The 23,273-nt window shown below is 40.4% G+C and overlaps 1 protein-coding gene across 2 annotated transcripts in view; it reads left to right on the top strand.

The window, feature by feature from the left end:
• Positions 1–23,273, top strand: part of DUSP22 (dual specificity phosphatase 22) — a 44,044-nt gene that overhangs the window by 9,828 nt on the left and 10,943 nt on the right. The window contains exons 1-3 of one of the 2 annotated variants that reach the window (XM_082326099.1): positions 4,746–4,804; positions 4,933–5,073; positions 20,270–20,319. In XM_082326099.1, coding sequence (XP_082182225.1) covers positions 5,056–5,073; positions 20,270–20,319 — 68 coding nt within the window. In that variant the 5' untranslated portion in view covers positions 4,746–4,804; positions 4,933–5,055. Of the gene's footprint in view, positions 1–4,721; positions 4,805–4,932; positions 5,074–20,269; positions 20,320–23,273 lie in introns of those variants that run through there. The other variant, XM_082326098.1, reaches the window with a different exon arrangement.

Raw genomic sequence — 23,273 nt, 5'->3', positions numbered from 1 at the left:
TCTTCAGTGAAACTTAATAAGGAGTTATTACTTTGCAAATGGGAGGGTAGGGGGCTAAGAGAGAAAAAAGAGGAAAGAGAAAGTGGAAGTTAACGCTTCTCCCCGCCTCTAGTTTGGGGGAAATTTTGGGTTGTTCCAGTTGTACCTTACAGATGAAATTCAATCCTCTCAAAAGACAAAGCATTTATTGTGAATTGCATGCCCACATGTCTTCTGCACTGGAAATCTGATGTCCCTTGAAAGGTACCTGTGCTCACGATAAAAATAGGTGCTTTGTTCCTTAAGAGACTGATACGACAGGGCTTTTTAGGCTGTTTCTCTGCACAAATAGAAAAAATACCATTGCTTCTGATAGGAGATTCTAAATGGGTGCTTGTTTGGTTCCAAACCGAAAGGTGTAGCAGTAGCGAGCACCAGAGACTCAAGAGTGGTTCTACCTTGAGTATTAAAGAGCTTGTGTCCTTCCTTGCTTGTAATCATTTTTGGAAGATTCAAGTTTTTCCAATGGAATATTTGGGGGCTTTTTGATTTGAAGGGGAAAGCCACAATATGAGGTTTAATTCCCCCCAAAGAGTCCAGTGTTGCTGTGGATGAGCTGAAGAGTCTTGGGAAAGTTTCTGCCCTTCCTGTTACTAAGTGTATAAAAAGGCAGTGCCTACCAAGTGGTTCTGCTGTGTTTCTAGATTCAATTAATTCCTGTTATCCGTTGCTTAATTTTTGGGGGGGAAAGTTCCCTTTTCTAAGGCTTTATTTCAGGTACTGAAAACAGGAGAGGGTGAAGATACCATTCCCTTTTTCAGGTTCATCTTTTGAAGGAAGACATTTTATAGATACTCTTGTACAACAGAGTACTCAACGCTTTTTCCCCACCTTTCTCACTCCCCAAAAAGGTCCTTCCGAGAGGCTGGGACAAAACATGTATTAGAACATAGTGTGAAGTGGGGATAGATGATGTGGAGTTTTTGTGCATGTGCTTAGTTTCTGTGTGTGTGTGTCTCTCTGAGTGCAGATCACTGGACTCTGGAACAAAGCTTTCCTGATGGGAGACCATTCTCAGTAATAGTTCTTAGTGCTCTGAACCACTGGAGAGGAGGTTCTCCTTTAGGTGTCTATCTAGTTCTCTCCAAAGCAGAAAATAAAGTGTAGGTGCAAAGTTGCTTTATTTAAAAAAAAAAAAAAAAAAAAAAAAAAATCTGGTGATGATGAAACTGTAGTTTATATACCCCTGCAGATTGAGACTTGATACTGTTGTATGTACTGGGCTGACTTGCCTTCTCTATGCACTTATCTTGTTTTTGTATACGTAACCAAAAATTTTATACTGAAAACTTAATCCTTGCTAGCTTACTATGTTGTAGGAGCATGTCTGTCTTTTCAGACTAACAACAAAGTCAGAAATGTGGGCTTTGGAGGAGGAAGAAGGGAGGATGTTTTGGTTTGGGATAGTTGGCTAACAGGATGAAAGGTGACAAAATGAAAATAAACTTAAACTAATCTCACTTATTTTGTGGAGACGTTTAATCTTCTACATTCACAAGTGAGTTGCAGTTAAATGTTGCAGATGAGGCCCATATCACTGTAATGCTTTTTTTCCCTGTTCCTGGCAGGATGCTTTGGTATTTTGTTGTTAGCAGTAGAGGTGAAAAAGACTCTACATCTGTTTCTTCCCACCTAACTCTACAAAGGGAGAAATCTTTATTCCTCACCTTGCATCTCTATGGGGGTACTAAAATACTAAAGTAAGAGAGAATGTTGGTATGTACATTTGAGACTTCATCACCCTAGTATTGGAGTCCTTCAGTCATTGATGTGTCTTAATCGGAGTGGTTGGAGCAGTACTGTCTCCCTTTTGCACATGGGGGATGGAAGCACAGTATGCTAGGTGATTTGCTCCCCAGCCATGCAGTAAAGGCTTCCCAGAGCTGCAGGGATACAAATTGTGACACCCTACCACCCCCCACCTCCCCCCGCTGGGTCCTGTTTTTATGATTTTGCCGTTGCTTTTGCAATTAAGTGTTTGCAGCTCTCTGCCAATGAGTAGAGGTTAAGCTAGGAGTCACAGAATGAAATTGAGGGAAAAGAAGCTAAATATGGGCATGGGAGGGAGAGAGGAAGACTTTCCCCAGTGTGAATCGTGTCCTTTTGTGTGAGGAGAGAGTTTCCTGAAGGCTTTACTCAGAAGTCCACATCGGCTGAGAAGCATTTTGCTGTATGAAACAGAATATTAGGTAACCTACTGTGAAGAATAATGCCACATTTGAGGGACCTTTTAGGGATGCGCAAGATGGACTCTGATAGCTTTCTTTCATCTTTAGATTTGGAAACGGGGTGTTTCACACTGTGATTTCAAAATGTGAGCCTGCATGTGGTTGTACAGCACTGTGCTACCGTAAAGAAGTTAGAATTGCTGTGGTGATGGTGGTTCTTCTGGCTTTTGGTGATCCTTTACATAACCCCTTAATTTTTTTTTTTTTTTTTTTATTTATGGTATGAGACCGTGAGTGACAGGATATCTCATTTGTACTGCTGTTTAAATAACTTTGTCTGTAGTATCTGTAGAGAATTATGGCAGGTGCCAGGGGAACCAGGGGAATTTCCCCTTTGTAAACTGTTTAAACTTTAGATCCAGATCATACAGTCACTGGCTGGGAAGCTTTTTCTCCTCTACTTTTGTGATTTGTTCCCTAAATATATTGAGGACCTGCTGGTTATCCTGGGATGTTGGTCTGGGATAGCCATTTCCAGCTTGTTTCTAGGAATATCTGAAATCTCACTGTCTTACTGTATAGTCTTGATTTGTTGAAATTCCTTTAGCCTAAGTCCTTGGTTAACTGAAGAACTAAGATCTTTCAGTCCCATTTGAGTTGTACTGTGTCCATTAGGCCTTCCAGACTGGTTCAAAGCAGCCAACATTTAGTTTGGGTCCTATCTCCTTTTAAAGCTGTCTGCCTTGTGTGGCGAGCCATTTCTTACCATGTGGGTCACATTGATAATTAGAGATTGGGGTCTTGTTGCGCTAGGTATGCGTTAACACCATAGGTTCCAGCCAGCAGGCTCTGAAATCTGCCCTTAGCCTTTGGAGAACAGAAAGCAGTGATTTTTAGGGACACAGGCTGGCTTCTGGGCTTCCAAACCCTCGCCCACTTAGGTGTTCTTTGAGGGATCAAGACTATCCTATAAACTGTTAAAAAAATCTGAAGGTCAGGTGGGTTAGAAGACCTCTTCTGGCAAACATTACCATTTCTTCTTTGAAATGCTCACTCTGAGATTTTTAGGAAATTTTAATTGTTCTGTGAAGCTAGACCTTAATTCTGTTTCAGATGGAATTTGTGTTAATTCTCTCCTGAAGGATTAGGGATCTGTGTTGATCATGCAGGCTTGACCAGTAGCAAGTGAAATCAATGCAGTTTTGACTCTTCTCTCCATTTTATTAGCCTTGGAGAAGCTTTCATAATTGGATTAGGTTTGAATTTAATTGCCTGTTATTGTGTTCACGTGGATCTTGTCTATGGGGCAGTATAATTAAATGTCCAATTCCTCTTTGTGATGTAGAAAAGGCATTGAAACTTTATAGTAGAGTGGAATAAGATGAAGTAAGAGATGCTAATTGAACTCTTGCACGTACATAAAGAATGTACAGGTGATGCTATTGTTATTTTTGTACCTAGAGAGAGCCGGTTTGAAACCTTTGTGGTCAGTGCTCTTTTTTTGTGTGCAACCAGCCTAATGTGAACAGATTGCATGGGCAGATTTGGAAGGCAGGTGTTCACATCACAAAACCACTGCTGTAATTGCCATGGTGTACTGTGCCATTCTCAAGCAAAAAGGTCAAAAGTAAATGGACATAAACTAACTTTTACCTGTATTAGTGGTTCTTTGAGGTAATTTTCTGACATGCTAATGGTTTAGTATGGGGAAAGTTGCTCGCTGATGACAGATAAATCTATTTTACCTTCTTTCTCACAGAAACAAACCTATGCTTTCGCAATATCTAGCATCAAATTTTCAGTCGCCCCGGTTTGCTTTCCAGTTTTGAATGTTTGAAACCCCTTGGTTGCAGGTCTAGGAACCACCTTTTCACAACTGCGCTTCCTTGCTGTAGCATTTTGCTTTTTCATATGTTCAGTATCTTTATCATCTCTCTCTCTCTCTTCAGACTTAAAATTATGGTATGTATCAGCTAAACGCACATTTTTCCTTACTAGCCCGCAGGAAATAAGAATCTAGTTCTCATTTTGGCTTGCCTGTTAATATCTCAATTCAGGTGATATGGTTGGCTTCACTTCTCAGACCTGGATATCACAAGGTCTATCTCCCAAGTGAAAATATGTCTCCTGAAGGGGGATTTGTGGGTAGAGAGGAGGTAAGCCATTTCTTGTACAGCTCTGACTGCTTGTTCAGATGGCCATCACCTGCACACAGGCAAACACAGACTTATATTTCAGATGCAAAATACATGAAACTTCTGACTTAAGAACACATTCCTGAGTCACTTAAGCTTGTTCTTTATATAGTAGATAATTTGTTTTGGAGTTAGAAGTGTGTCTTCTCGTTACCCCCTCTGATGGTGTTCTAGAACAGCTGCGTTTGGGGTTTTGCTTTACTTTATGAAGCTTCAAAAAGAAATGTACCAATGATAAGTGATTTTCAACATGCACAAGGGGGAGTCGGCTATTTCAGGAGGTTAAATAAATTATCTTCCTCTTTTCCCTTTATCATAGATGCCCGAGATGTAGAGCAATTGAGTAAGAATAACATTACGCACATTCTTTCAATCCACGACAGTGCCCGCCCTATGCTCGAGGTAAGAGGTGTGGGGGACTCCATGGTATCCTTACTTTGCAGTTGACTGTTGTAGTCATCTTGGGGTCAATTTCTTGTTCTATACAATTGGTGTTTTGAGACTGATTTTCTTGTGGAAATGTTTGACAGCTGTAGTTTTGGGATTGAGTCACAGATTTGTTGTTGCTGCTGTTATAACAACAAGAGATCTGGATGACAAAGGAAGTGACAATTACAGTGTCAATCAATATAACACAATAATGGAATTGTGTTATGAATTTAATAGTAAAGGTAAGTTTTCCTCTGTGTGGAGTTCAAGCATCACATAAACAACAACATTCCTTCTCCTCCTTCCCCACTACGAACTCTCCTTTGTACCTGGGCCACTTTTTTGAATCTTTATAGCAGATGGTTGTGTAAGAGCTTTGCAGTCCTTTTCTGTGTAAAATAGCCTTATTTAGGCCTGGGGTGTGGGAGGAACCACTGCTCCCTCATATAATACATCTAATACAGCAGAGCAGCTGTAGGTCTCTAGCACTTTACCGTGAAGTAGTATTCCCCATTTTACTGAAGGGAAGCTGATCTGAAGAGCTGAAATCACTTCGCTTGCTCTGTCATCTTGAGCAGTGAAAGAGCTGGGATCAGGCTGCAGGTCTCCTGTGCTGGGCTGTTGTGCTTTCTTCTTTATGCCGGCTTACCTTGGAAGGAAGGGAGTTTGGCTGGGCTTTGCTACACCTTAAAATCCTGCCACTTGATTTATGTTGGGAACTTTTGTCCCCTTAAATTTGTTTGTTCCTTGCCTTCATTCCACTTTTCATGAAATATGGCAAAATAGCGGGTAGGGCAGTTGCTGGTGTTGCCCCTCAGATGCTGCTGGGAATCTCTGCTTTTCGTTCTCTTCATGTAAAAAGTCTCTAGTGAATTCAGTCCTTAAACTATGGAATTTCCACCTCTCCCAGACAAGTCAATAGGTAAGCTGAACAAAAGGTGTCCCTAGCATGTCATGATGAAAACCAAAATCAAATTAATGGCGAATTCAGGGTTGACCTTGAACTGAGAAGTGTGCTGAAGCAGAGCTTTAGCTGTTGACTTCATTGTACTGTCTGTTGGACTTCTGTTGTGCCTGCTGCTTGTTAAGTCTGAAACATACTGAATTTCAAGCCTGCTCTTAGCTGGAGAGAGAAACGGTTGTACTGACTAAGGAGATTTCCTCTAGGATGCTGTTCTCTAAAATAAATAGAAGCTTGCTTTGTTTTATTATCATGATTAGAAAAGTAGGAAGACTAATTGTGGCACAGATCAGCTGCAGCCTCAGGCCAGTGTTTCTTGTGGTGGTGGTAGTTTTGGCTGCCCACACACCACCTCCTTGCTTGTGGTAGTGCATCTGTTTGCAGGGCTGCATGGTAAATAGGTCTGGGAGCTTTTGTGGGTTAAATATAACCAAGTCACCATTTCTTCCTCTAGCTACGCCCACAAAAGACATGAAGAATGATATTTACCCAGATCTGTTCCCAGTCTGGTTCGTAATAGTGTCTCAAAAGTTAGTGTGGCATGGGAACAAGTAGTGGCTGGCTGAGGATGGACTTGCTTTATTCACCCCTGCATCTACAAGAAATGTGTCTGCACCTGTGCCTTCTATTTTCTCAGCATGCAATATACTTCTTTATGTGCTGGTGATCTGGAAAACAGCTGTTAAAACTTTTCTCCAGTTTTTAAAGTAGTGGAAGGATTGCAAGTTCCATTTGTTTGGGAGCAGAGCTGATAATTAATTACTTCATCATTCATGGTCTTCCTGCATTGCTTGTTTGCAAATAAATGCTTCTGTTTAGGAACAAGGGCCTAGAAAACATCTGTTAGGTTGTGTTATTTCCTTTGCTATTTACATCTTTGCCAGGTTGTAGGTAGGTTTGTTTACAGCTTATATATCTACACTGTGCTTGGGGCTTGTTCTCAGATCCACTGAAGTCAAATGGGAATGCTTTACCTACATGCCTCCCTCTTCCCCTTTGCCCCCAGATTTCACTCTTGGAAAGTGAGGACTTAGATTTGTGTGCAGAAATCTGTCTGATGTTATTAAGACCTTTAAACGTGGATTGAAGTGGTATGAGAATCTTTTCCTGAGGTTCCCTGTTTTGTGTGTGTGTATTGATGTGAATGTTGATCATCTATAAAAAGCTGCCCTTTCTTGGACTGCGGTAGTTGCATTTGTCTTTTGCTAACAATATTTTATCTCAAGTATTTCCTAGTCAACCTATAGGAAATGCTACAAATATTTCATTAAACAGAGCTTTCTGTGTAAGCCATGGAAGGTAAGTGTTTTGAGATATCGAAAACTCCATAGTGTTGTAGTAACATGTTGTCAAAGAGAATTTGGTCTTTTTTTGGCTGTCTGTGGAACAAACGAATATGGATGCATACCTTAGCTCTCCAAGAGGTGACAAATGACCCATGTCTTGCTTGTCAGATTTTGAAGTTTCAGTAATGACTGTTTTGATGCAATAATACTTCTAATACAGTACTTAAAGCTGATAGTGGTGGGTAGAGGATGAAAATGACCAACTTGTCTTCATTATCCATACTCAAGAATGCTATACTCAAGAAATAAAAGCAAATGTCAGTGTTTGTGGTGGACACCAACTTGCTACAGATTGTAAAATTATTTTCTACTTTAGTAACTTACAGCAGTGCCCCTTTCTGTGATGTTACAGACCATTTTTACTTGATTGTGTTTAAAATATTCACAGTACCTTTTGAAAAGTGTGCTTTCCTCTGTGCTTTGTACACTGCAGTATTTGGATATAAGTTGCTTTAGTTCCTCGTAGCTTACCAACTTGCTAGAAAATGATGAAGAGTTTCACAAAAAAATGTTATATTGGTTTAGGTTTCGTAGTGTGTGCCTGTTGAGAAGTAACTTAAAAAAAAAAAATCCCCAAAACAAAGAAGAATGTTTTCTTACTGAAATCTGGATTTAGACATTATCTCAATGAACATTTACAAACCCTCATGGATGTCTGATTTATGGGTGGCTCATAATCAAAGTTTGGCCTTAGGAAGTTGTTGTGTACTTTCATGCTGGCATAACTGGAAAAAGTAGGTTTAAAAATCAATTGGATTCTAAAACTTTTTATACCTTTAGACATTGGCAGCCTGCATTAAGTACAAGGCATAGAATTGTTTTGTAAGATTTCAAGTGATTTAGACTGGAAGGAATTTGCCAAAATCTGGCCTGAACTATATTGCAATATTGCCCCTTAGTTCTTTTTGTATAAACTGTTTCAAGGAAATTTGTCCTCTAATAAAACCAAGCCTGAAATTAATTTATATTTAGAGATCATCCTAAGGCTATTATTCCAATGAAGTAAAACATTGTTACACAGGATCTTAACCACTTAGGTAAGCATTTTGTAGTTTAAAGATGCATGTTTATAACTCCATCAGAAAAAAAAACTATAGGTAACTAGTGACGTGTCCAAGAGAAAGGACTGCATGCCGCGTGGAACAAGGTTTGTTAGTTCAGATGCGCAGAGGTCACCCCCTGAGTAAGAAGGGTGTCCAACAGCACCATGTGAGTTCCCGCAGAGGCACAGAGGCAGTAGCCCTGGTGAATCAAGTTGGCTCCTCCAGAGCACTCTGGACGGCTGCCCATGGAACACTCACAGATGTTTTATAAATCCATACAAAAGCCATATACGGAGGAGAATAATTAGGTTTCTTGCCACCTGCTTTCTAATCCATTTCTCAGCTAGTTCAAGTTTTAAAATCTCCGTTCAGAATGTCAGAGACACTGAAAGGCAGGTGAGGAAACAGGTATCTCAGAGTGTGCTTTAAATAGTAGTATATCTGGCAGTGACTTTCTTGGATCTCTTGGTAGAACTCCCTTTTTAAAGCTAGGACAAACAGCTGTTGGGGTTGGAGACCAAAAGGTCTGACTCTTGTGATACCCATATATCCTAACCAAGCTGGTGCGGTCAGTCAGTACCCACAGAGAATGTGGAAGCATTTTTAACTAAACCTGAGCAATTCTTCCCCCTGTTGCTTCAAAGGATGCTGGCTAGGTGTTACTCTGCTGCATTAGATCTGGAGTCTAACAAATTTTGTGCTAATTGACCTAAGCGAAGGAGGTAAAGGCAAATCTTGTTAATCTTGCCTGTAAGAATCTGATTCCAGATCCGTTGAAGCTGAGAGTGTTTCTCTGTGGATTTTCCAGGTGTTTGACCCTGTTCTGGGGGATATTATATGGAGATGAATGTGGGCCCAAATGAAATAGGGTGATGTGGATTGTGCAGCTGTTTGAAAACAGCTGCATCCCATTCTGGAAGGTGCGTGCTGTGGTGGACAGTTATGTCCAAGCAGCTGAACTTGCAGCATCCTTAATTGTCACTCTTACCCCTTCCCCCTTTGCCCCCCCAACCACACACATACATGCGCACGCTTAAATACTGGCAAAAGCAAGAATGCTTCCTCCAGTGGATTGGGCAGTGGTTGCTGTGTGTAATGCAGGAGGGAGTACAGCACGAGTCCTGGGGAAGGAAGGGGTCCTCGAAGGTCTTCTGGTCAGACAGTCATTCAAGCCCTGTCCCAGAGAGGTATTATTCACAAAGAGAGGCAGGGGTGGTCTGGTGACAGTCCGTGGCTCCCCGTGCAGAGAACTCGCCTTAGAGAACAGCGTGATATGCGTGGCTGACAAACGATGTCACACGGATTCAGACTGGAAGTAAGCAAGGCTTTAATCATGAGGGTAAGTAATTGCTGAAGTATATTGCCAGAGGCAACAGTGGATTTTCTCGCGTGCTCCATTTTTGTTTGTTTGTGGAAGTTGATTCAAGTAAGGCTGGGTTACAGAGGTATCCGAGCTTTGCACTTTATAGAGAGAGCATTTCACAGTCCTTGGTCTGTCTGAGATGCTTTGAGGTGCCAGTTGTAGTGACTGTTGTGTGCATTGTAGACATCTGCCCATCAATCAGGAAATGGACTACCAGCTTCTTTCACATGGTCCACCACACATTTGTCAGTTACTAGTAATTTTGCTGTTGCTCTTGACCTGCACCAGAGGTTTGATCTAGTAAACGTATGAATCCTGTTACCAGTCGCCTGTGGTTGTGGAGTCCCTTGGCATTAATTTACTTATAGCATTATTGTTGTCAGACTGACCGCTGCTGCGTTGCAGGAAGCTCTGTATGCTGCACTCGTCTTGGAGACATCGTAATGATCACAGTAATGTAGATCTTAAGTCGACAAGAGTTTACCTGGGCATTCCTGTACTGTCCTCTGCCACAAAAGCTTTCCACTGTTCACTCTGTTTACGACAAATTGCAGTAAGAGTAGGCTTTTGCATTTGTGCTGCTTCTGTGCGCATGTTAGTTTTCTTTCTTTGTTTTCTGTTGCTACAGAATGTTTGTTTTGTTTTTATTTTTAGTGTGTTGTTTTTTTCAGACAAGGAAAGAGTATATCAGTGTATGTGTTTCAATTGAAGTCATTTGGATGAAGCGTAAGTAAATGAAATCCCAACAAAACATGCACAATTTTTTGGGTTGGGGACTGTTGTTATCTCTTTCTGCTCAGTACCAAAGCTGTCATAAGTTTTAGGCATCTCCATTTCATGTGAATAGCTGATCTGTGCCCCTCTGATACTCATGTACCAGATGGTTCTGTTTCAAGTCTTACCATTCGTGGGATTTGTTCTCCAAACAAAAAGAGTGATCTTAAAGCACTGTATGGGATTTTTTGAATGTTGCAATAATGTCTTCCGGTTGCTGAGAAAATACTCTGTGATGCCTATGAAACCTTCGCTCTTCTTTTTCTCTAACTTTCTTAAAATACTAGCTTTATAGGTTATGGTTTTTCCCCCTCATTCTGCATAGTTAACTCTGCAGAGCACCCACAGAGGGCAGCTATTTATTCTTTTTTCTTTGTATTCTGATGCCATTAATAATATCATCTTAATCTGGTACATGCTATCTCCAGAGCAGTGGTTTTCCTCCCCTTTTCCTGAATTGACGACTACCTAGCTAAGTGTTGATGCGGTAGGTGGCTGGAGGGATGGGGAAGGTAGAGAAGAGCTAATTGCTGACTGAACTAAGCATCTTTCTTGTCCAGTCTGTTAGCTTGTGCAGCCAGCACAACTTAAATGAACTGTATCTTTGAAAATAAAAAAACTTCACAGGCCACGTCATCTTATAAAGAATTTTAGATTTTTTTTTTCTTGAAAATTTTAAAATTTTAATCAGAGTAGAAATAGGGTTTCAAATACTCAGTATCTAAGAAGCTGAACTGAACGGGAAGAGCGCAGTTAAAAAAAAAATCTGTGCTGATCTTTTAGAACAATTTTTCATGCTCCCTGAGTAAACAGTCAAATGCATTAATAGAATACAGGCAACAAAAAGATGCTGTAACTAGAACAGAGCCAGTATGCGTGAGGAATAGAAGTTGCAGGAAAAAAAAGGATGCTATAGAGAATCTGTATAACTTCTCTGCACCAGTTTTTTTTTCTCTGCTGAATGCTGTGATCTGCCTGTTTTATAAAGTGTTAAGGATCGGAAAGTTGTAGCTGGGGAAATCACAAGAGGAAGTGCTGAATCAAGTTTATGAATTTTAAAAAAAAAAAAAAGTGTATGACTGGCTGGTAAATCCAGACCTTTGGAGGAAAGTGAAGGGCTAAATGACTGGATACCTATGAAAAACTGAGAAATGTATCTAAGATCAAATGGTCATAGCCTGCAGACCTAGTATATATAATGCATTCATATCAGCTTGCATTAAGATCTGGAATCTCGTTTCATATTTTTTAAGCCTGGCTGGATGTTGTAAATCTTAATGCAGTTTTAGTTGGGCATGATAGTCTTGCATATGTACAGATGATCTTTAGACTATACATGTGCAGTTTTTTAGAAAAGGAAAGCAAACTAAGCTATAGAGGAACTGAACTGGCAGCTCTGGCACAATGCAAGTAATCTGCTTAGCATAGTTTGTGGATAGCATTTTTGCAGCTATTTTGGTTTGTGCCATAGAAACCTATCACATCTGCTGTTAGCACTTAATGTGATGAGGTTTACTATGGAGGAGCTTTTACTGAAGCTATGAAGGGGAATAGCCTCATCTTTTAGTTTCCTAATTCTTTCTTTTCATCACCAGCTTGTGGAAACTTCTTTCTTTCTCTCATGGTTGCACGTTCTGGACTGACTTCATTTTTTTTTTGTGTGTGTGTATAACAGGGATTACCCTGTGCTACAACAAAAGAAAAAATTCCTATGTTGTGTCCCCAGCTCCACCAGCTGATAACTCCTGAAGTGCTGAAAGCTGCCTTAGTGCTTTCCTCTTTGGTTCTGTAATCCAAAGGAATATCCTCACCCAGACACCAGTCCAGAAAGCATTTGTCTGGACTAAAGCATATCACGCTCAACACGAAATAACTAAATAGGGAAATATTGGGAAACCAATCAGCCCTGCTTTTTTTTTTTTTTTTTTTTTTTTTTTTTTTTTTTTTTTTTTTTTTTTTTTTTTTTTTAAGAAAAAAGCATATGCTAATTCTGGACAGATGCTGCTCAGCAAGTGAGAACTGCCAGTCTATTAAAAGCGTGTTGGATGCCATACAGAAGTCTTGAGCTGTAGGAGGCCATTCATATATGAAAATTGCATCATGATGACATGATGAGAGAAGTCCCTGCTGGGTATGGCTGGGCAACATGTTCTCTGGACAGGCTCTGCTGTCTTTGGTATCCAGCTGAAAGACTTATGGGAACTATTAAAGAGGGAGATGGCAAGACAGCCTTCAAAATCAGAGTTGCTAATATATCACAAGGCCCTTGTTGTTGTATAAAGATCAACTCTGCAAATTAATAATTTAGCCAAGTCGGACTGTTATATTTCCACCTATAGCACTAAGCTCTGGTATCAGCTATCCAGTGCTGGAAGCTCTCAATTTTCAGCCTCTGTGCTACCATCAAGAGGAAGTGTATGAGCGCTTCTTCTAGTAAAAAACTTAACTTTCTTCTATGCTGTTTCACTGCCTTTTCATGGTAAGTGTTTCCCCTCATGAGATGTTTCAGAAGACCATGCTGAGCAAAATAGCTACCATTTTTCTTTCAGGTATAGCGGCAACACAAGATTGTCTCTAGTTTGAAGCAGTGCCCTGTCTGGCTTTAGCTCTGCTTGTGAAGTTGGGAGCTCTGACTAATTTTTCAAAAATTACTTTGGTAGCCCACTAAGAAGCCTCCAAGAGACTTCCACAAAGCAGCTTTTAAAGCGAGTCAGGCCGGGCCTTCATCATGAGGTACCCTTGGCAGAGGCTGCTGTGGTGATGCTCTAAATTAGTTCACGGTTTGAGTTGCTCAGCACACGCTAGCTGTGCCAAGGGAAGCGCGTTCCTGTAGTGGCAGATGGCAGGGAGGAGAGGATGAGGACTGTTTGAAGCTTTCAGTGACGAGCTGTTTGCACGAGAGATGTTTAGACCAGCAAATGCGTGGTGTTTCTCATTGCTTGGATAGTGTTGACCAGAACAGAGCAAATGCTCTGACCCGCTCTGTGCAGAGGAGATGATGTGGAGAGTGTCTTAATCCATGCTTGTAACATGGGCATATTCCAGAGGTGTAGCGATCACATTCCAGCATTCCCTGAAAGAAAGAGGCAGGTGGGATGTATTGTTTTATTGTAGTACTCAGAGATCCCCTTGAGGGTTCAGGAGCCAAGTGTGATAGGTGGTGCTCAGAGGTTAGATATGCCCTGACATGCCTGGGGGCTTGAATACATCATCTAGTCAAGGCAGACTAACAACGTCCTGCCTCTCTTGCTGAAGTGTGTAGTCCTGTAAATGTTCTTGGTGTGTCCTAAAGGAGATAAACCACAACTTAGTATAAACTCATTAGTGTTTTCTCCCACTCTGCATTACTTCAGATGAGGCAGGTTAGAATGGGAATTTTGGGTTAGAGTTAGAAATATGTGCATCTCTTTGTGCAAGTAAAGTAAAATCCTTAACTCTTCAACATTTCCTTCTTATAATTTTAGAAAGGGTAATAGAGATGGGGAAGGAGGGCTTTAACAGGAGACTTCATATTTGTGATTGGCACACTCCAGCCTTAATGATACGGACTTTTCAAAAGTGTCACTGAGACTACTTCCTAAGAAAACCATGAATAAAAGTTGCAAAAAACCCCCATGACTTGTAAAAACTACTGTATTGTTCAAGATAACACAAACCAAATGTATAAATTCTGTTGCAGGAGCATCCTGCTTTCTGTTGTTCATGTTCTTCATGTAATTTCAATTTCATTTAGAATATTTTTCAAAACCAAACTGGAGTGTGTTGTTCACTAAAGTCAATTAGTGGTTGTTTTTTGCTGAAACACAAATGTATTTTCTATGAGTCATTAATAAAATCAGCACCAATGGTGATTGCTACAGAAAGCAACTGAAAGGACAAACAAACGGTTGAACGGTTTTCAGTTTAGCAGGTTCAGTTTGGTGCATTACTGGACAAAACCCTTGATAAACTCTTGCTGGTTTGGCTTGAGGAAGCTTTGTGCCGGCTGTTTCCCACTTTAGCTTTTTTGCTGAAATGCCCCTAAACAAAAATAAGTCCTCCTGCCCTCATCTGTTGATGTGACGACTCAAATTAACACATGGTTTTTGACTAACCTGAAAGAACTTGCCAGGTGCTGGAGGTTTTCTATTTGCATCTGTGTTCACAAATTTAAGTTTAGGGGTTTAGGTTTAAAAAAATTTCTTGGAAGTCGTTGATGGTATCTTTACATAAATTTAAATAGAGAGGTTTAATGCCAAAAATACAATCCTGCTCTTTTTAACCCCCTTTTTTTTTTTTTTTTTAACACCCCCTTCCCCCCACCCCCTGCACTTGGAGAACAGAAATTTTGTCATTTGAGGTTCTTTCCCCTCTCCTTGCATTTTAACATCTGAAGTCCTAGATTCAGGTTTCCAGTACTAACTAGAACCTCAGAAATGTATATACAGCAGTGGCGGGGACAATGTTCTGAAGAACATCTGTAAAAAACATTACTTGGAAAATCCACTGAACATGAAATAATGAGTAGCATTTTTAGTCCTTCCTCTTATTCGCATGCATACTCTCTTGCTAGAGTACTCAGTTTTATATAAAAATCGCTGGACAGTTTTCTTTCATGGATAAACTGTATGTTAGTATGATTTGGGGGTAATCAAACTGAGCATCATTCTTAATGACTTCAGAACATCTTTGATCATTACAAAGGAGCAGACCTCATATAGGTGCTACATTTGTCTCACAGTACTGTTCTTTGCACGTTATCCTGTTCGGAGTCGAAATTATTCTTGGTATTGTGCAATTAAATTTGTGCATGCTCTTTAGAGATCCTATTCTCAGTCACTGACCCATTATCTGACATGTAGCTCCTATAGATGTGTCATTTTGCTACTGCAGAATTCTACATGTTCTGCTAAAAAACCCCAAATGCCAGTTTTTGTAAGTTCAGTTAAAATGACGCTGGAGTTCTTAAAATAGATTATAGGTAAGTAGAATAGAAACAGAGTGTTCTTAAAGAAACTGGACTGTTAAGTTTCCTGAGCACTTCATGAAATACTGGATTTAATAACAAAGACTTAATTATCTTTTTCAAAAGCTAATGATATTAGGAAGGTGTGTTCTGTAGTCTTACTGACTTTTCCAAATGTGATATAACTCTTCAGTTTCCAATCTTAGTAGATCAACCTCTAAAATAAATGGAAATTTGAAAATTACTCCAATTCCATGAATACCTTATTAACTGTAGTGTCAAATCTCTGCATATCTATGTGTGCACCTAAACCTTTTTAATACCTTGATATTCACTGCAGCAGAACTGACTTAGTTCTAGAATCTGTGATGAAATTGTGCAAGTGTTGTCATTGTTTCTCAAATAACAGTGAATTTTAGAAATTTTACTTAACTCTCGCTTGTTTCAACTTTGACAATCTTGAAATCGGAATACTTGCTCTAGTTTTGTTAGCTCTCACTGTATCGGTTTAACTGTAGCATTTAGTTTCAGGGCCTAAGAGACAGAAATCTAGTTTTGGTGGTTACTCTGTCTGCTGAAACAGAAAACAGAAAAATAAATTATATTTTATTTTACTGATTTTTTTGAGGTAATCTTAACAGGTTAAATATACCAAAAGAAATGGGAGTGCTGCTTTTATTTGATGATGGCATCAGTTAGGATCATCTTATGAATAAGGAAAAAGTTTAGAGAAGTGTGTGTGTTGGAGGTAGGGGTGTTTGGTGGTAAAGGTGATTGATGGAGAAAGGAAAGTGAGCAATGATTTAAAAGTAACAAGTGGAAAGTAGTAGTGAATCGAGATGAGCAGAGGAAAGCTGTGTTCAGCACCTTGTTGACCTAGGAGCTTGAGTTTGAACACATTTCATATGCATGGAATGTTTTATTACCTGAGAACATACATTAGCTTCTGTTTAATTAAAAAGATTGGATTGATTCTTTTTTTTTAATGGATAATCTGGGAAAAAGCTTGTTTGGAGACATAAGACATGACTGACAGCTGTCAGCTGAAGAAATGTTTGAATAACTATTAGCAGCAGTATTCAATAAATAAAGTGGATTTATTACTTCATGTAGGATTTAAAATAATATTTCTCTTTTCATCAGTTTTTATAATTGCAAGCTTTTCTCTTTGCTTTGGACAAATACCATGTTTTGGGATGAGTTAGCTATTCTGTGGCACCTAATTTAGTGTGTGTAGATGAAGTGGTACAATACCTGTTTTGAGTTGTTCTGTCCTTCCTCCAGTGAATAATTTTTAGAGAATTGTCATTCCTAGGGAACAAAGCAGTTAATTTAAAAATAAATTAATAAATAAAATAAAGACTTCCATATGGTTGACATCAAATTTGTGTTTTGTCTTCCTATCTTTATCAATACGCAATTTTGGTTCAACTTTGGATATTGCATTTGCAACCAGATTCAAGTTTATTTAACGAAACTGCAGACTAGGTACTGATTTGGAGCTTGCTGAAATTTTCCCTAGGAGCTAGTCTGCTTGACTCTTCAACAATCTTGATTTAGCTTACTCTGTTTTAGTTGCTGTTTCAATGATTGTTGCCTTCTTACATCTTGTGCTTTGCGGTTTCAGAATGGCAAACAAACTGCTAGGTAATAAAATAGTGATGTGTCTGTCTTTCTTGCATGCTAGTACCCCATCTAAAATGTTGTAGGTATTTACTTGTTCAGTTGGCATAAACTGTTCTGCTTTGAAAGGTCCCTTTGGGACAGTTCTTAGATGTTATCTGCAGGGTATGTGCACAGGAAGGACAGCAGTGTCTTGGGGCACAAATATACAAATAATTTTTTTTTTTTTTTTTTAAAAACCAGTCACAGACAGCAGGGTTTGGTAGTTAAGTATCTTCCTATTGCCAATATGTTTAAAAAAGAAAGTCTATCCAGCATATGTGAGGAAAAGCTGATTCCAGCAATCAACATATGACTACCTACACAGAAAATCCCTTGAAGTCTCATTTATGAATACCTGCCCCATACAATCTTGTCGTTGTATTTCAGATATCCAATTACGATGAATGATATTTGATCCTATTGTTATCATTGTTATTTCAACCAAGAGAAGCAAAACTTGATGGTAGGGTGGGATCCTCAGGAGTTACCAACTCTGGCCAAACTGTGTTTGGGTCAAAGTCACTGAGAGTTTCACTGTTGGTTTTGTGGGAGTCAGGTTAGGTCACTGCACAGTACTTTTGAAATCCCACCTCTAACTATTTCTGAGTTGAGTGTGTGATTATTTCCTCACAGGGAGGAGTCCATCACCACAGCTTTCCAAAAACACCATACAAATGACATGCATCGGTCAAAATACCAAATTCCAGTAACTTTAACCATCTCCTGTCTGAGAAGCTTTATTAATAAGGCTAATAGGCTGATGCTGAGCATTTGCAAGCACAGTAGTGAGAAGAGTCCTGTGGGCTTCACTGGAAATTGTAAGTGCTGAAGACATCCAGGACCAAGCTCTGGATGAGCCATTCAGTACCATGTGCGGTCTCTCAAAGGCTAGTTTCATGCTTGCTTGTGGTAGTGGGAACTAGCCAGCCATGACAAAAAAAGAACATTGTGGGTCTTAAACTTGTGCTGGTGCTACTTCTGCTTTTAAAGTGAACATGATCTGAAAGCCCCTCTGCACTCCGCCTGTGAAAAGCACTCAGCATGTGCCATAGCTTCTGAAATCTGTGGAACAGCTTGCGTCAGTGCATGCGGAAGGGGCGAACCTTCTGGCATATAGTGTGCTCTGGAGCTAACCCTTCTCCTACCTTCAGTTTTCTTCCTGTTTTTTTCCCATGGTGGTGCAGAGTTAGTGGCATGGAGTTGTCTAGAGGCGTGGGGGAAGGAATGGCATGTAAATTTACTTTCAGGTCACAGGCCCTCGTTCTACTGGAGTGACTCACTTGAAGTGATACTAGTGTCCGAGATAAACCTTTCAGATGTGTCATACAAGTTGCTTATTATCGTAATTAATCTGTCACAATATAACTATCATCCTTGTCTCAGCAGCCTATCGATATATGTATTACTGCTACATCGTGTTTCTAAATGAATGTATCCGCGCAAGCTGTTGTGGATCAGCTTATGGCTGTGGAGCCATCCTGGTTTCCCGGCAGCAGGCATCCCTTCTCCTGATACAAGGCAGGAGGGACTGTTACTTGTTGATGCCGTTGCCTCTGGCAGCAAGCTGCTTTGGTTTGCAAACTGACTTCATTCTCATTCTCTCTCCCCTCAGCTGCATTTTGCCATGCAGCTCTCGCGCAAAATGCCACGTGCTGTCACTGGCTTGGTGTTGTCCTGATGGTGCCTTCTTCCTCGTCAGGTACTGCCACGTCTCCATCTCCATGCTTAGCGCTGTCTGCAGAGCCTTCCCTGCTCTGACTCTGCCTTCCCCAGACCAGAAGACCATAGGCAGTAGCATCTCCGCTCCGGTTGCGGCATGCTGGGGATGGCCTGTCAGAGCGAAGAAGTCTGGTGAAGCATGGTAGGGCTAGGGCAGGCTCTAAAATCTGTGTGGCTGTGAAGAAGACGCTGGCTGAGGGGGTTCTGGTGGGTTGAGAAAATGGCTGGTGCCATGTGTAAGTGGTGGTGAAGAGATGGGGGTGAGGTGTCACATCCTTTCTGACATAGCGGTGAAAGTTCATGCATCTTGCAGAGGATGAGCATGACGGTGTATCATGGTGCCAGGGGTCAGGACCTCTTATAAAAGGGATTGCTCTTTGGTGTAAGATGGCAAGTGAAGTAACAAAGTGCATGTAGAGGAAATTAAAGAGGGGTTTCGGAGCCAGCAAAGCACAGGTGGTGATGGAGGAGATGCTGCCTCAGGTAGCCACTACAGTTGAGCAATGAAATTTTCACCTCCCACCCCAGCTGGCAAATGAAATGCCTGGTAGATGCATGTTGTGTTCCACCTTGTTGGCAAAGGAGCTCTTATAGATAAATGTGTGATTTTTCCATGTGTGGTGTTGAACGTGCAGGATTATTACAGGGGTTTGCCTTGTTACAGAAAGATAAACTAAAGTGCATTTTATGGTGGACCTTTTGCTGTGAATCCTTATCTTTACAAGTACATCTGAAAAATTCATAACTCTCCATCTGACATAAGTCGAAAGACTTCCAGTGAGTGATTTGGTTTTTGTGTGTCTGAGCCGCAACCTATATTCTTGGAAGTCCTATTTGAGAAGTTAGCTAAATATATTTTCAGAAGTGTTCTTTTTCTTAACAGTCATAGGAGCAAAACAAGCTTTGAAAATAAAATGACAGTTAAAATGAGCGTTGACAATGCAAAGCAGTAGTGTATGATTATAGTGTTGTTTTAAATATACCCAGTAACATTTTTAATGCATCAGAAATGGTTATCTAACTTCCCTAACTGATCTTGTAACTTCTTATGATAGCTGACTAAGAAAATGAGGCTAACTTTGTGGAAGAAAAGTATGAGTTTTACAGTTGTCCTTCTTGAAGTTTCAAAAAAATATAAAAAAGCCCCATACCACAAACATGTTGCTTATCTGAAATGCATTTTGTTTGGTTTATCAACTAGGTAAAGAAAAATGATTGCATGGGATCAAAAGAAATTGCTTATTAGGTTGTAGCACCTGTTCAGAGAAAGGTAAGGGGAGGAGAAGATGCAACTTAGTTTTTCTAGAAATGTAAGAAGAATGAGATTTTGAAAAAGAGTTTTACACCCTTTTAGTAAAGGTGCTTCTATTTTAAACAGCTTGCTATTAGGCCTTGGGATAAGCATGACTAAGCTATGTGCTGGTGTCTTAGCAACAAAGCAGATGTGAAAACAGTGTTTTAAAATCCGGCTGCATAGAAATGATCTCTGCTTGTCTGAATAATGGTGTGCCTTTCTCAAAGTCAATAAAACTGCACCAGCCTAGAGCAGGACTTGCACAGTGGTAGATAAGTGTATTTAACTTGGATATTTTCTTCTCATTCTTTTTTGCTTCTTTACGCAGGGAGTGAAGTATCTGTGCATTCCTGCTGCTGACTCACCCTCGCAGAACTTGTAAGTTTTCTTTAAAAATAAATCACAAACCCCCAGAAATCCCTCAGTACCGTGATGCCTGTTTTACAAAGAGCTGAAGTATCTGATTCTGATTTCTCACAAGTATCATACAGATGTGGGTTTTAATCCGTTAAGAAAACACAGTAACAATTTATTCTAGCCACTTTGGTTCAGACCCTGCTTTTTGTGTGTCAGGGTTTGTAGGAGGGTCAGTATGTAACCACTCTCTTTCATTTGTGGCCTTAAACTTCAGAAATTCCTTAGTGAGTCCGCTCCTAATTTAGTTTATTCTAGCCATTGTTTTTGTAAATGTTTTTGCTTGGCTGTTCTTTTTTGCTAGTGCTATGTTCAGCCATTAGCGAGAAGAAAATATTTGAAAGAGGTATGAAGCCTGGTGCTTCAAGGGTTGAAATAAATTCCTCACAGTGGGCCTTCAGGGTAAAGTCCCAGTGTGCAAATTACCCCTGCAACTATCTGCTCTGGACTTCTTGAACCTGACATAGAAGGTCCCGCTGCTCTTAGTAGGCTGGCACGGCGGGGAGTTTCTGCCCTGTGGTGACTCTTGCCTTGAGGATATATGTACTGAAACTAGGGTGTCCCAGCCTCGCTCTTGCTCATCTCTGCTAATGTTCGTGAAACGCTAATTGACTTGCCCTTGGTTTTAATGTTTTGAACCATTGAGCATAGCAAGTCTTGATTCCAAAGAGAAATCAAAACAGGTTTTGTAAGAGAACTTGGATGGTGACCAACTCTTTTTTCTAGAGCTCACTGTTTATGTTGGGGAGAGGCGAGGGGGGTTTCAGCCACATCCTGCTACCAAATTCTGTAGAGAAACAAGTAGTTGAAAGAGGCCTGGTAGGTACGGAAGGAAATGCAGCACTGCTTTTCTCTCACATCACAGCAATATTCCGGCTCATGCTTTCGGGGGATATTTTTAGAGTATGTGTTTCTCGTACCCTAGAAAGATTCCAGCGTGGCATTTGATGTGTGGTGATTTGCCTTTTCATTCTGCGTTTCTGTCATGGTTTTATGGGAAGGAGGGGAAAAAAAACCAACCCACACCACACAAACCCCTTCAGCCCCCCACCCCACAGCAAAAAACACCCCAAACCCCTAAATTTCAAGACAGGTCTGTAATGAGAAGGCAGACAGCTAACTACCTTTGTCATGGACAGCTTTTGTGGCCTTCATACTTAAAAATAAATAAAAATAAATAAATGTAAAAAAAATCCTTTTGGGAAGGAAAGAAAAGGAGATTAGAGGGAAACATTCACATGTTGTCATATTAATTGTTTGTTGGTATTCTGAGATCTGTGGCATTTCTGAAAACGTTTTGCAAATCTGCTTCCTTTGTTAATAGAGATCTGGATCAATTGGGAATGGAAATAGAAAGGATGGCATTTGTGATGAACGTTAATCAATGTACAATTCAGCCCCTCCCTCACTGTTAAATATCAAGGAGTTATATTGAAAAAAACCTGTCTGGCGCAGTACCAAAGCTCTTAAAGCCTTCAGTAAGAAGATAGAATATTTGCATGAGTATTGTTTCTGTTATGCTGCAGGCATCTAAAATACTTGCTTTGGTATCAGGTGGTTGCAAGCAACGTCATTACTTCTAATACTGATACATTTTATCACTTAAAATAAAACTTGATGAGTAACTGATTTTTCTTTTTTGCTTTATGCAGTCCAGATCTTCAAGTAAAATCAAATCATGATGCTCGCAAATAGCAACGTTGCTTGCTTTGCACGTACAATCTTCTGAAAGCAAGAGGAAGCTGTCTTTGTTCAGTCTGTGAGGATTTGACAGAGTCTTATCTAGGAGCGGTTAACCGTACCGCCTGTGCCCTCTGCGGAGGGAGGGATAGCTGGGGAGCAGGAAAGGGAATTGGTTCCCTTGCAACATCTTTGTGTATCTACCCTCCTCTTTCCAAAGAGGGATTCTGGTGGTGTCAGGAAAAAAAAAGCAGCATCCTGTGTTGCAGGTCCTTGTGTTTTCTTAGCAATGGCTGACAGGCACAGCTGACCAGATACACACTGCTGTCTTGTCTCCCTCTCCCAACAGCAAGTTTGTTAGAAGCTTTGCTGCTACTTTGCAGCTGCTGGCAGGTTGATAAGGTCCAGCTGAAAGCCTTTACCCACTGAATTTTGGGACTGTGAGCTCTTAATTCACTTCAGCTCAGTTTTTGTGAGGGTAACTTCTGGTTTCTTACGTGTGTAATGCACATTTACTGCTGGTAAGCTTGTTTAGTGGAGCTCCCTTCCTCAGAGGAATGAATTGGCAGGGAAATACAGCAGGGATTCCCCTGTTAACATGTGGGTATTCACTAAAGCGGCTCAGAAGCTTGCTTCTACTCCACGTTCTGCCCCTACCAAGCATAGGAATCAAGCAGTTGCTTTTGAGACTCAAGGTGCTTCCTGGGTGTTAAATGACTGTTTTCTCTGGACTGTGAGAATTTTACCTTGGGCCATTGACTTCTCCAGTAACGTCATCTCCTATAGAACCTGTTGCTAAAAAGTTAATTCTATAGAAGTCAAATCTTCCCTTCCTGTCCTGTTTGAGCTAGTTGTCTTAGGCTATGTTTTTCTAAGGAACTAACCTCTAACGGTCAGGCTGTTGGTTGTGATAATACAGAAGCCAGATAACCTATTAAGAACAGAAATTTAGGTGGATCTTTGCTGCAGTAACATTGCCAAAGGAAAGCAACATCAAGATGCTTTTTCCTATCTGATTTGGATGCTTTCTTTTTAACCTTTATAATATTCGTAGAAGTCTGACTAGCAACGAATGAATATGCGGATCTGGTATCATAACTCTGCCCTCAGCCTAGTTTTGGATTATCCAGCTTGCTAATGCGTAAGTTTAGATGACTTTTACAACATGCTGGTAGGGGCATTGGACTGGTTCTTCTTCCTGCGGTGTTTTCCCACTGTGAAGATGATGCAGTTCAGGA

Source organism: Platalea leucorodia, assembly GCF_965183815.1.
Source record: "Platalea leucorodia genome assembly, chromosome: 1".
Lineage (NCBI taxonomy): Eukaryota > Metazoa > Chordata > Aves > Pelecaniformes > Threskiornithidae > Platalea > Platalea leucorodia.
This window is presented reverse-complemented; position numbering and strand designations above follow the sequence as displayed.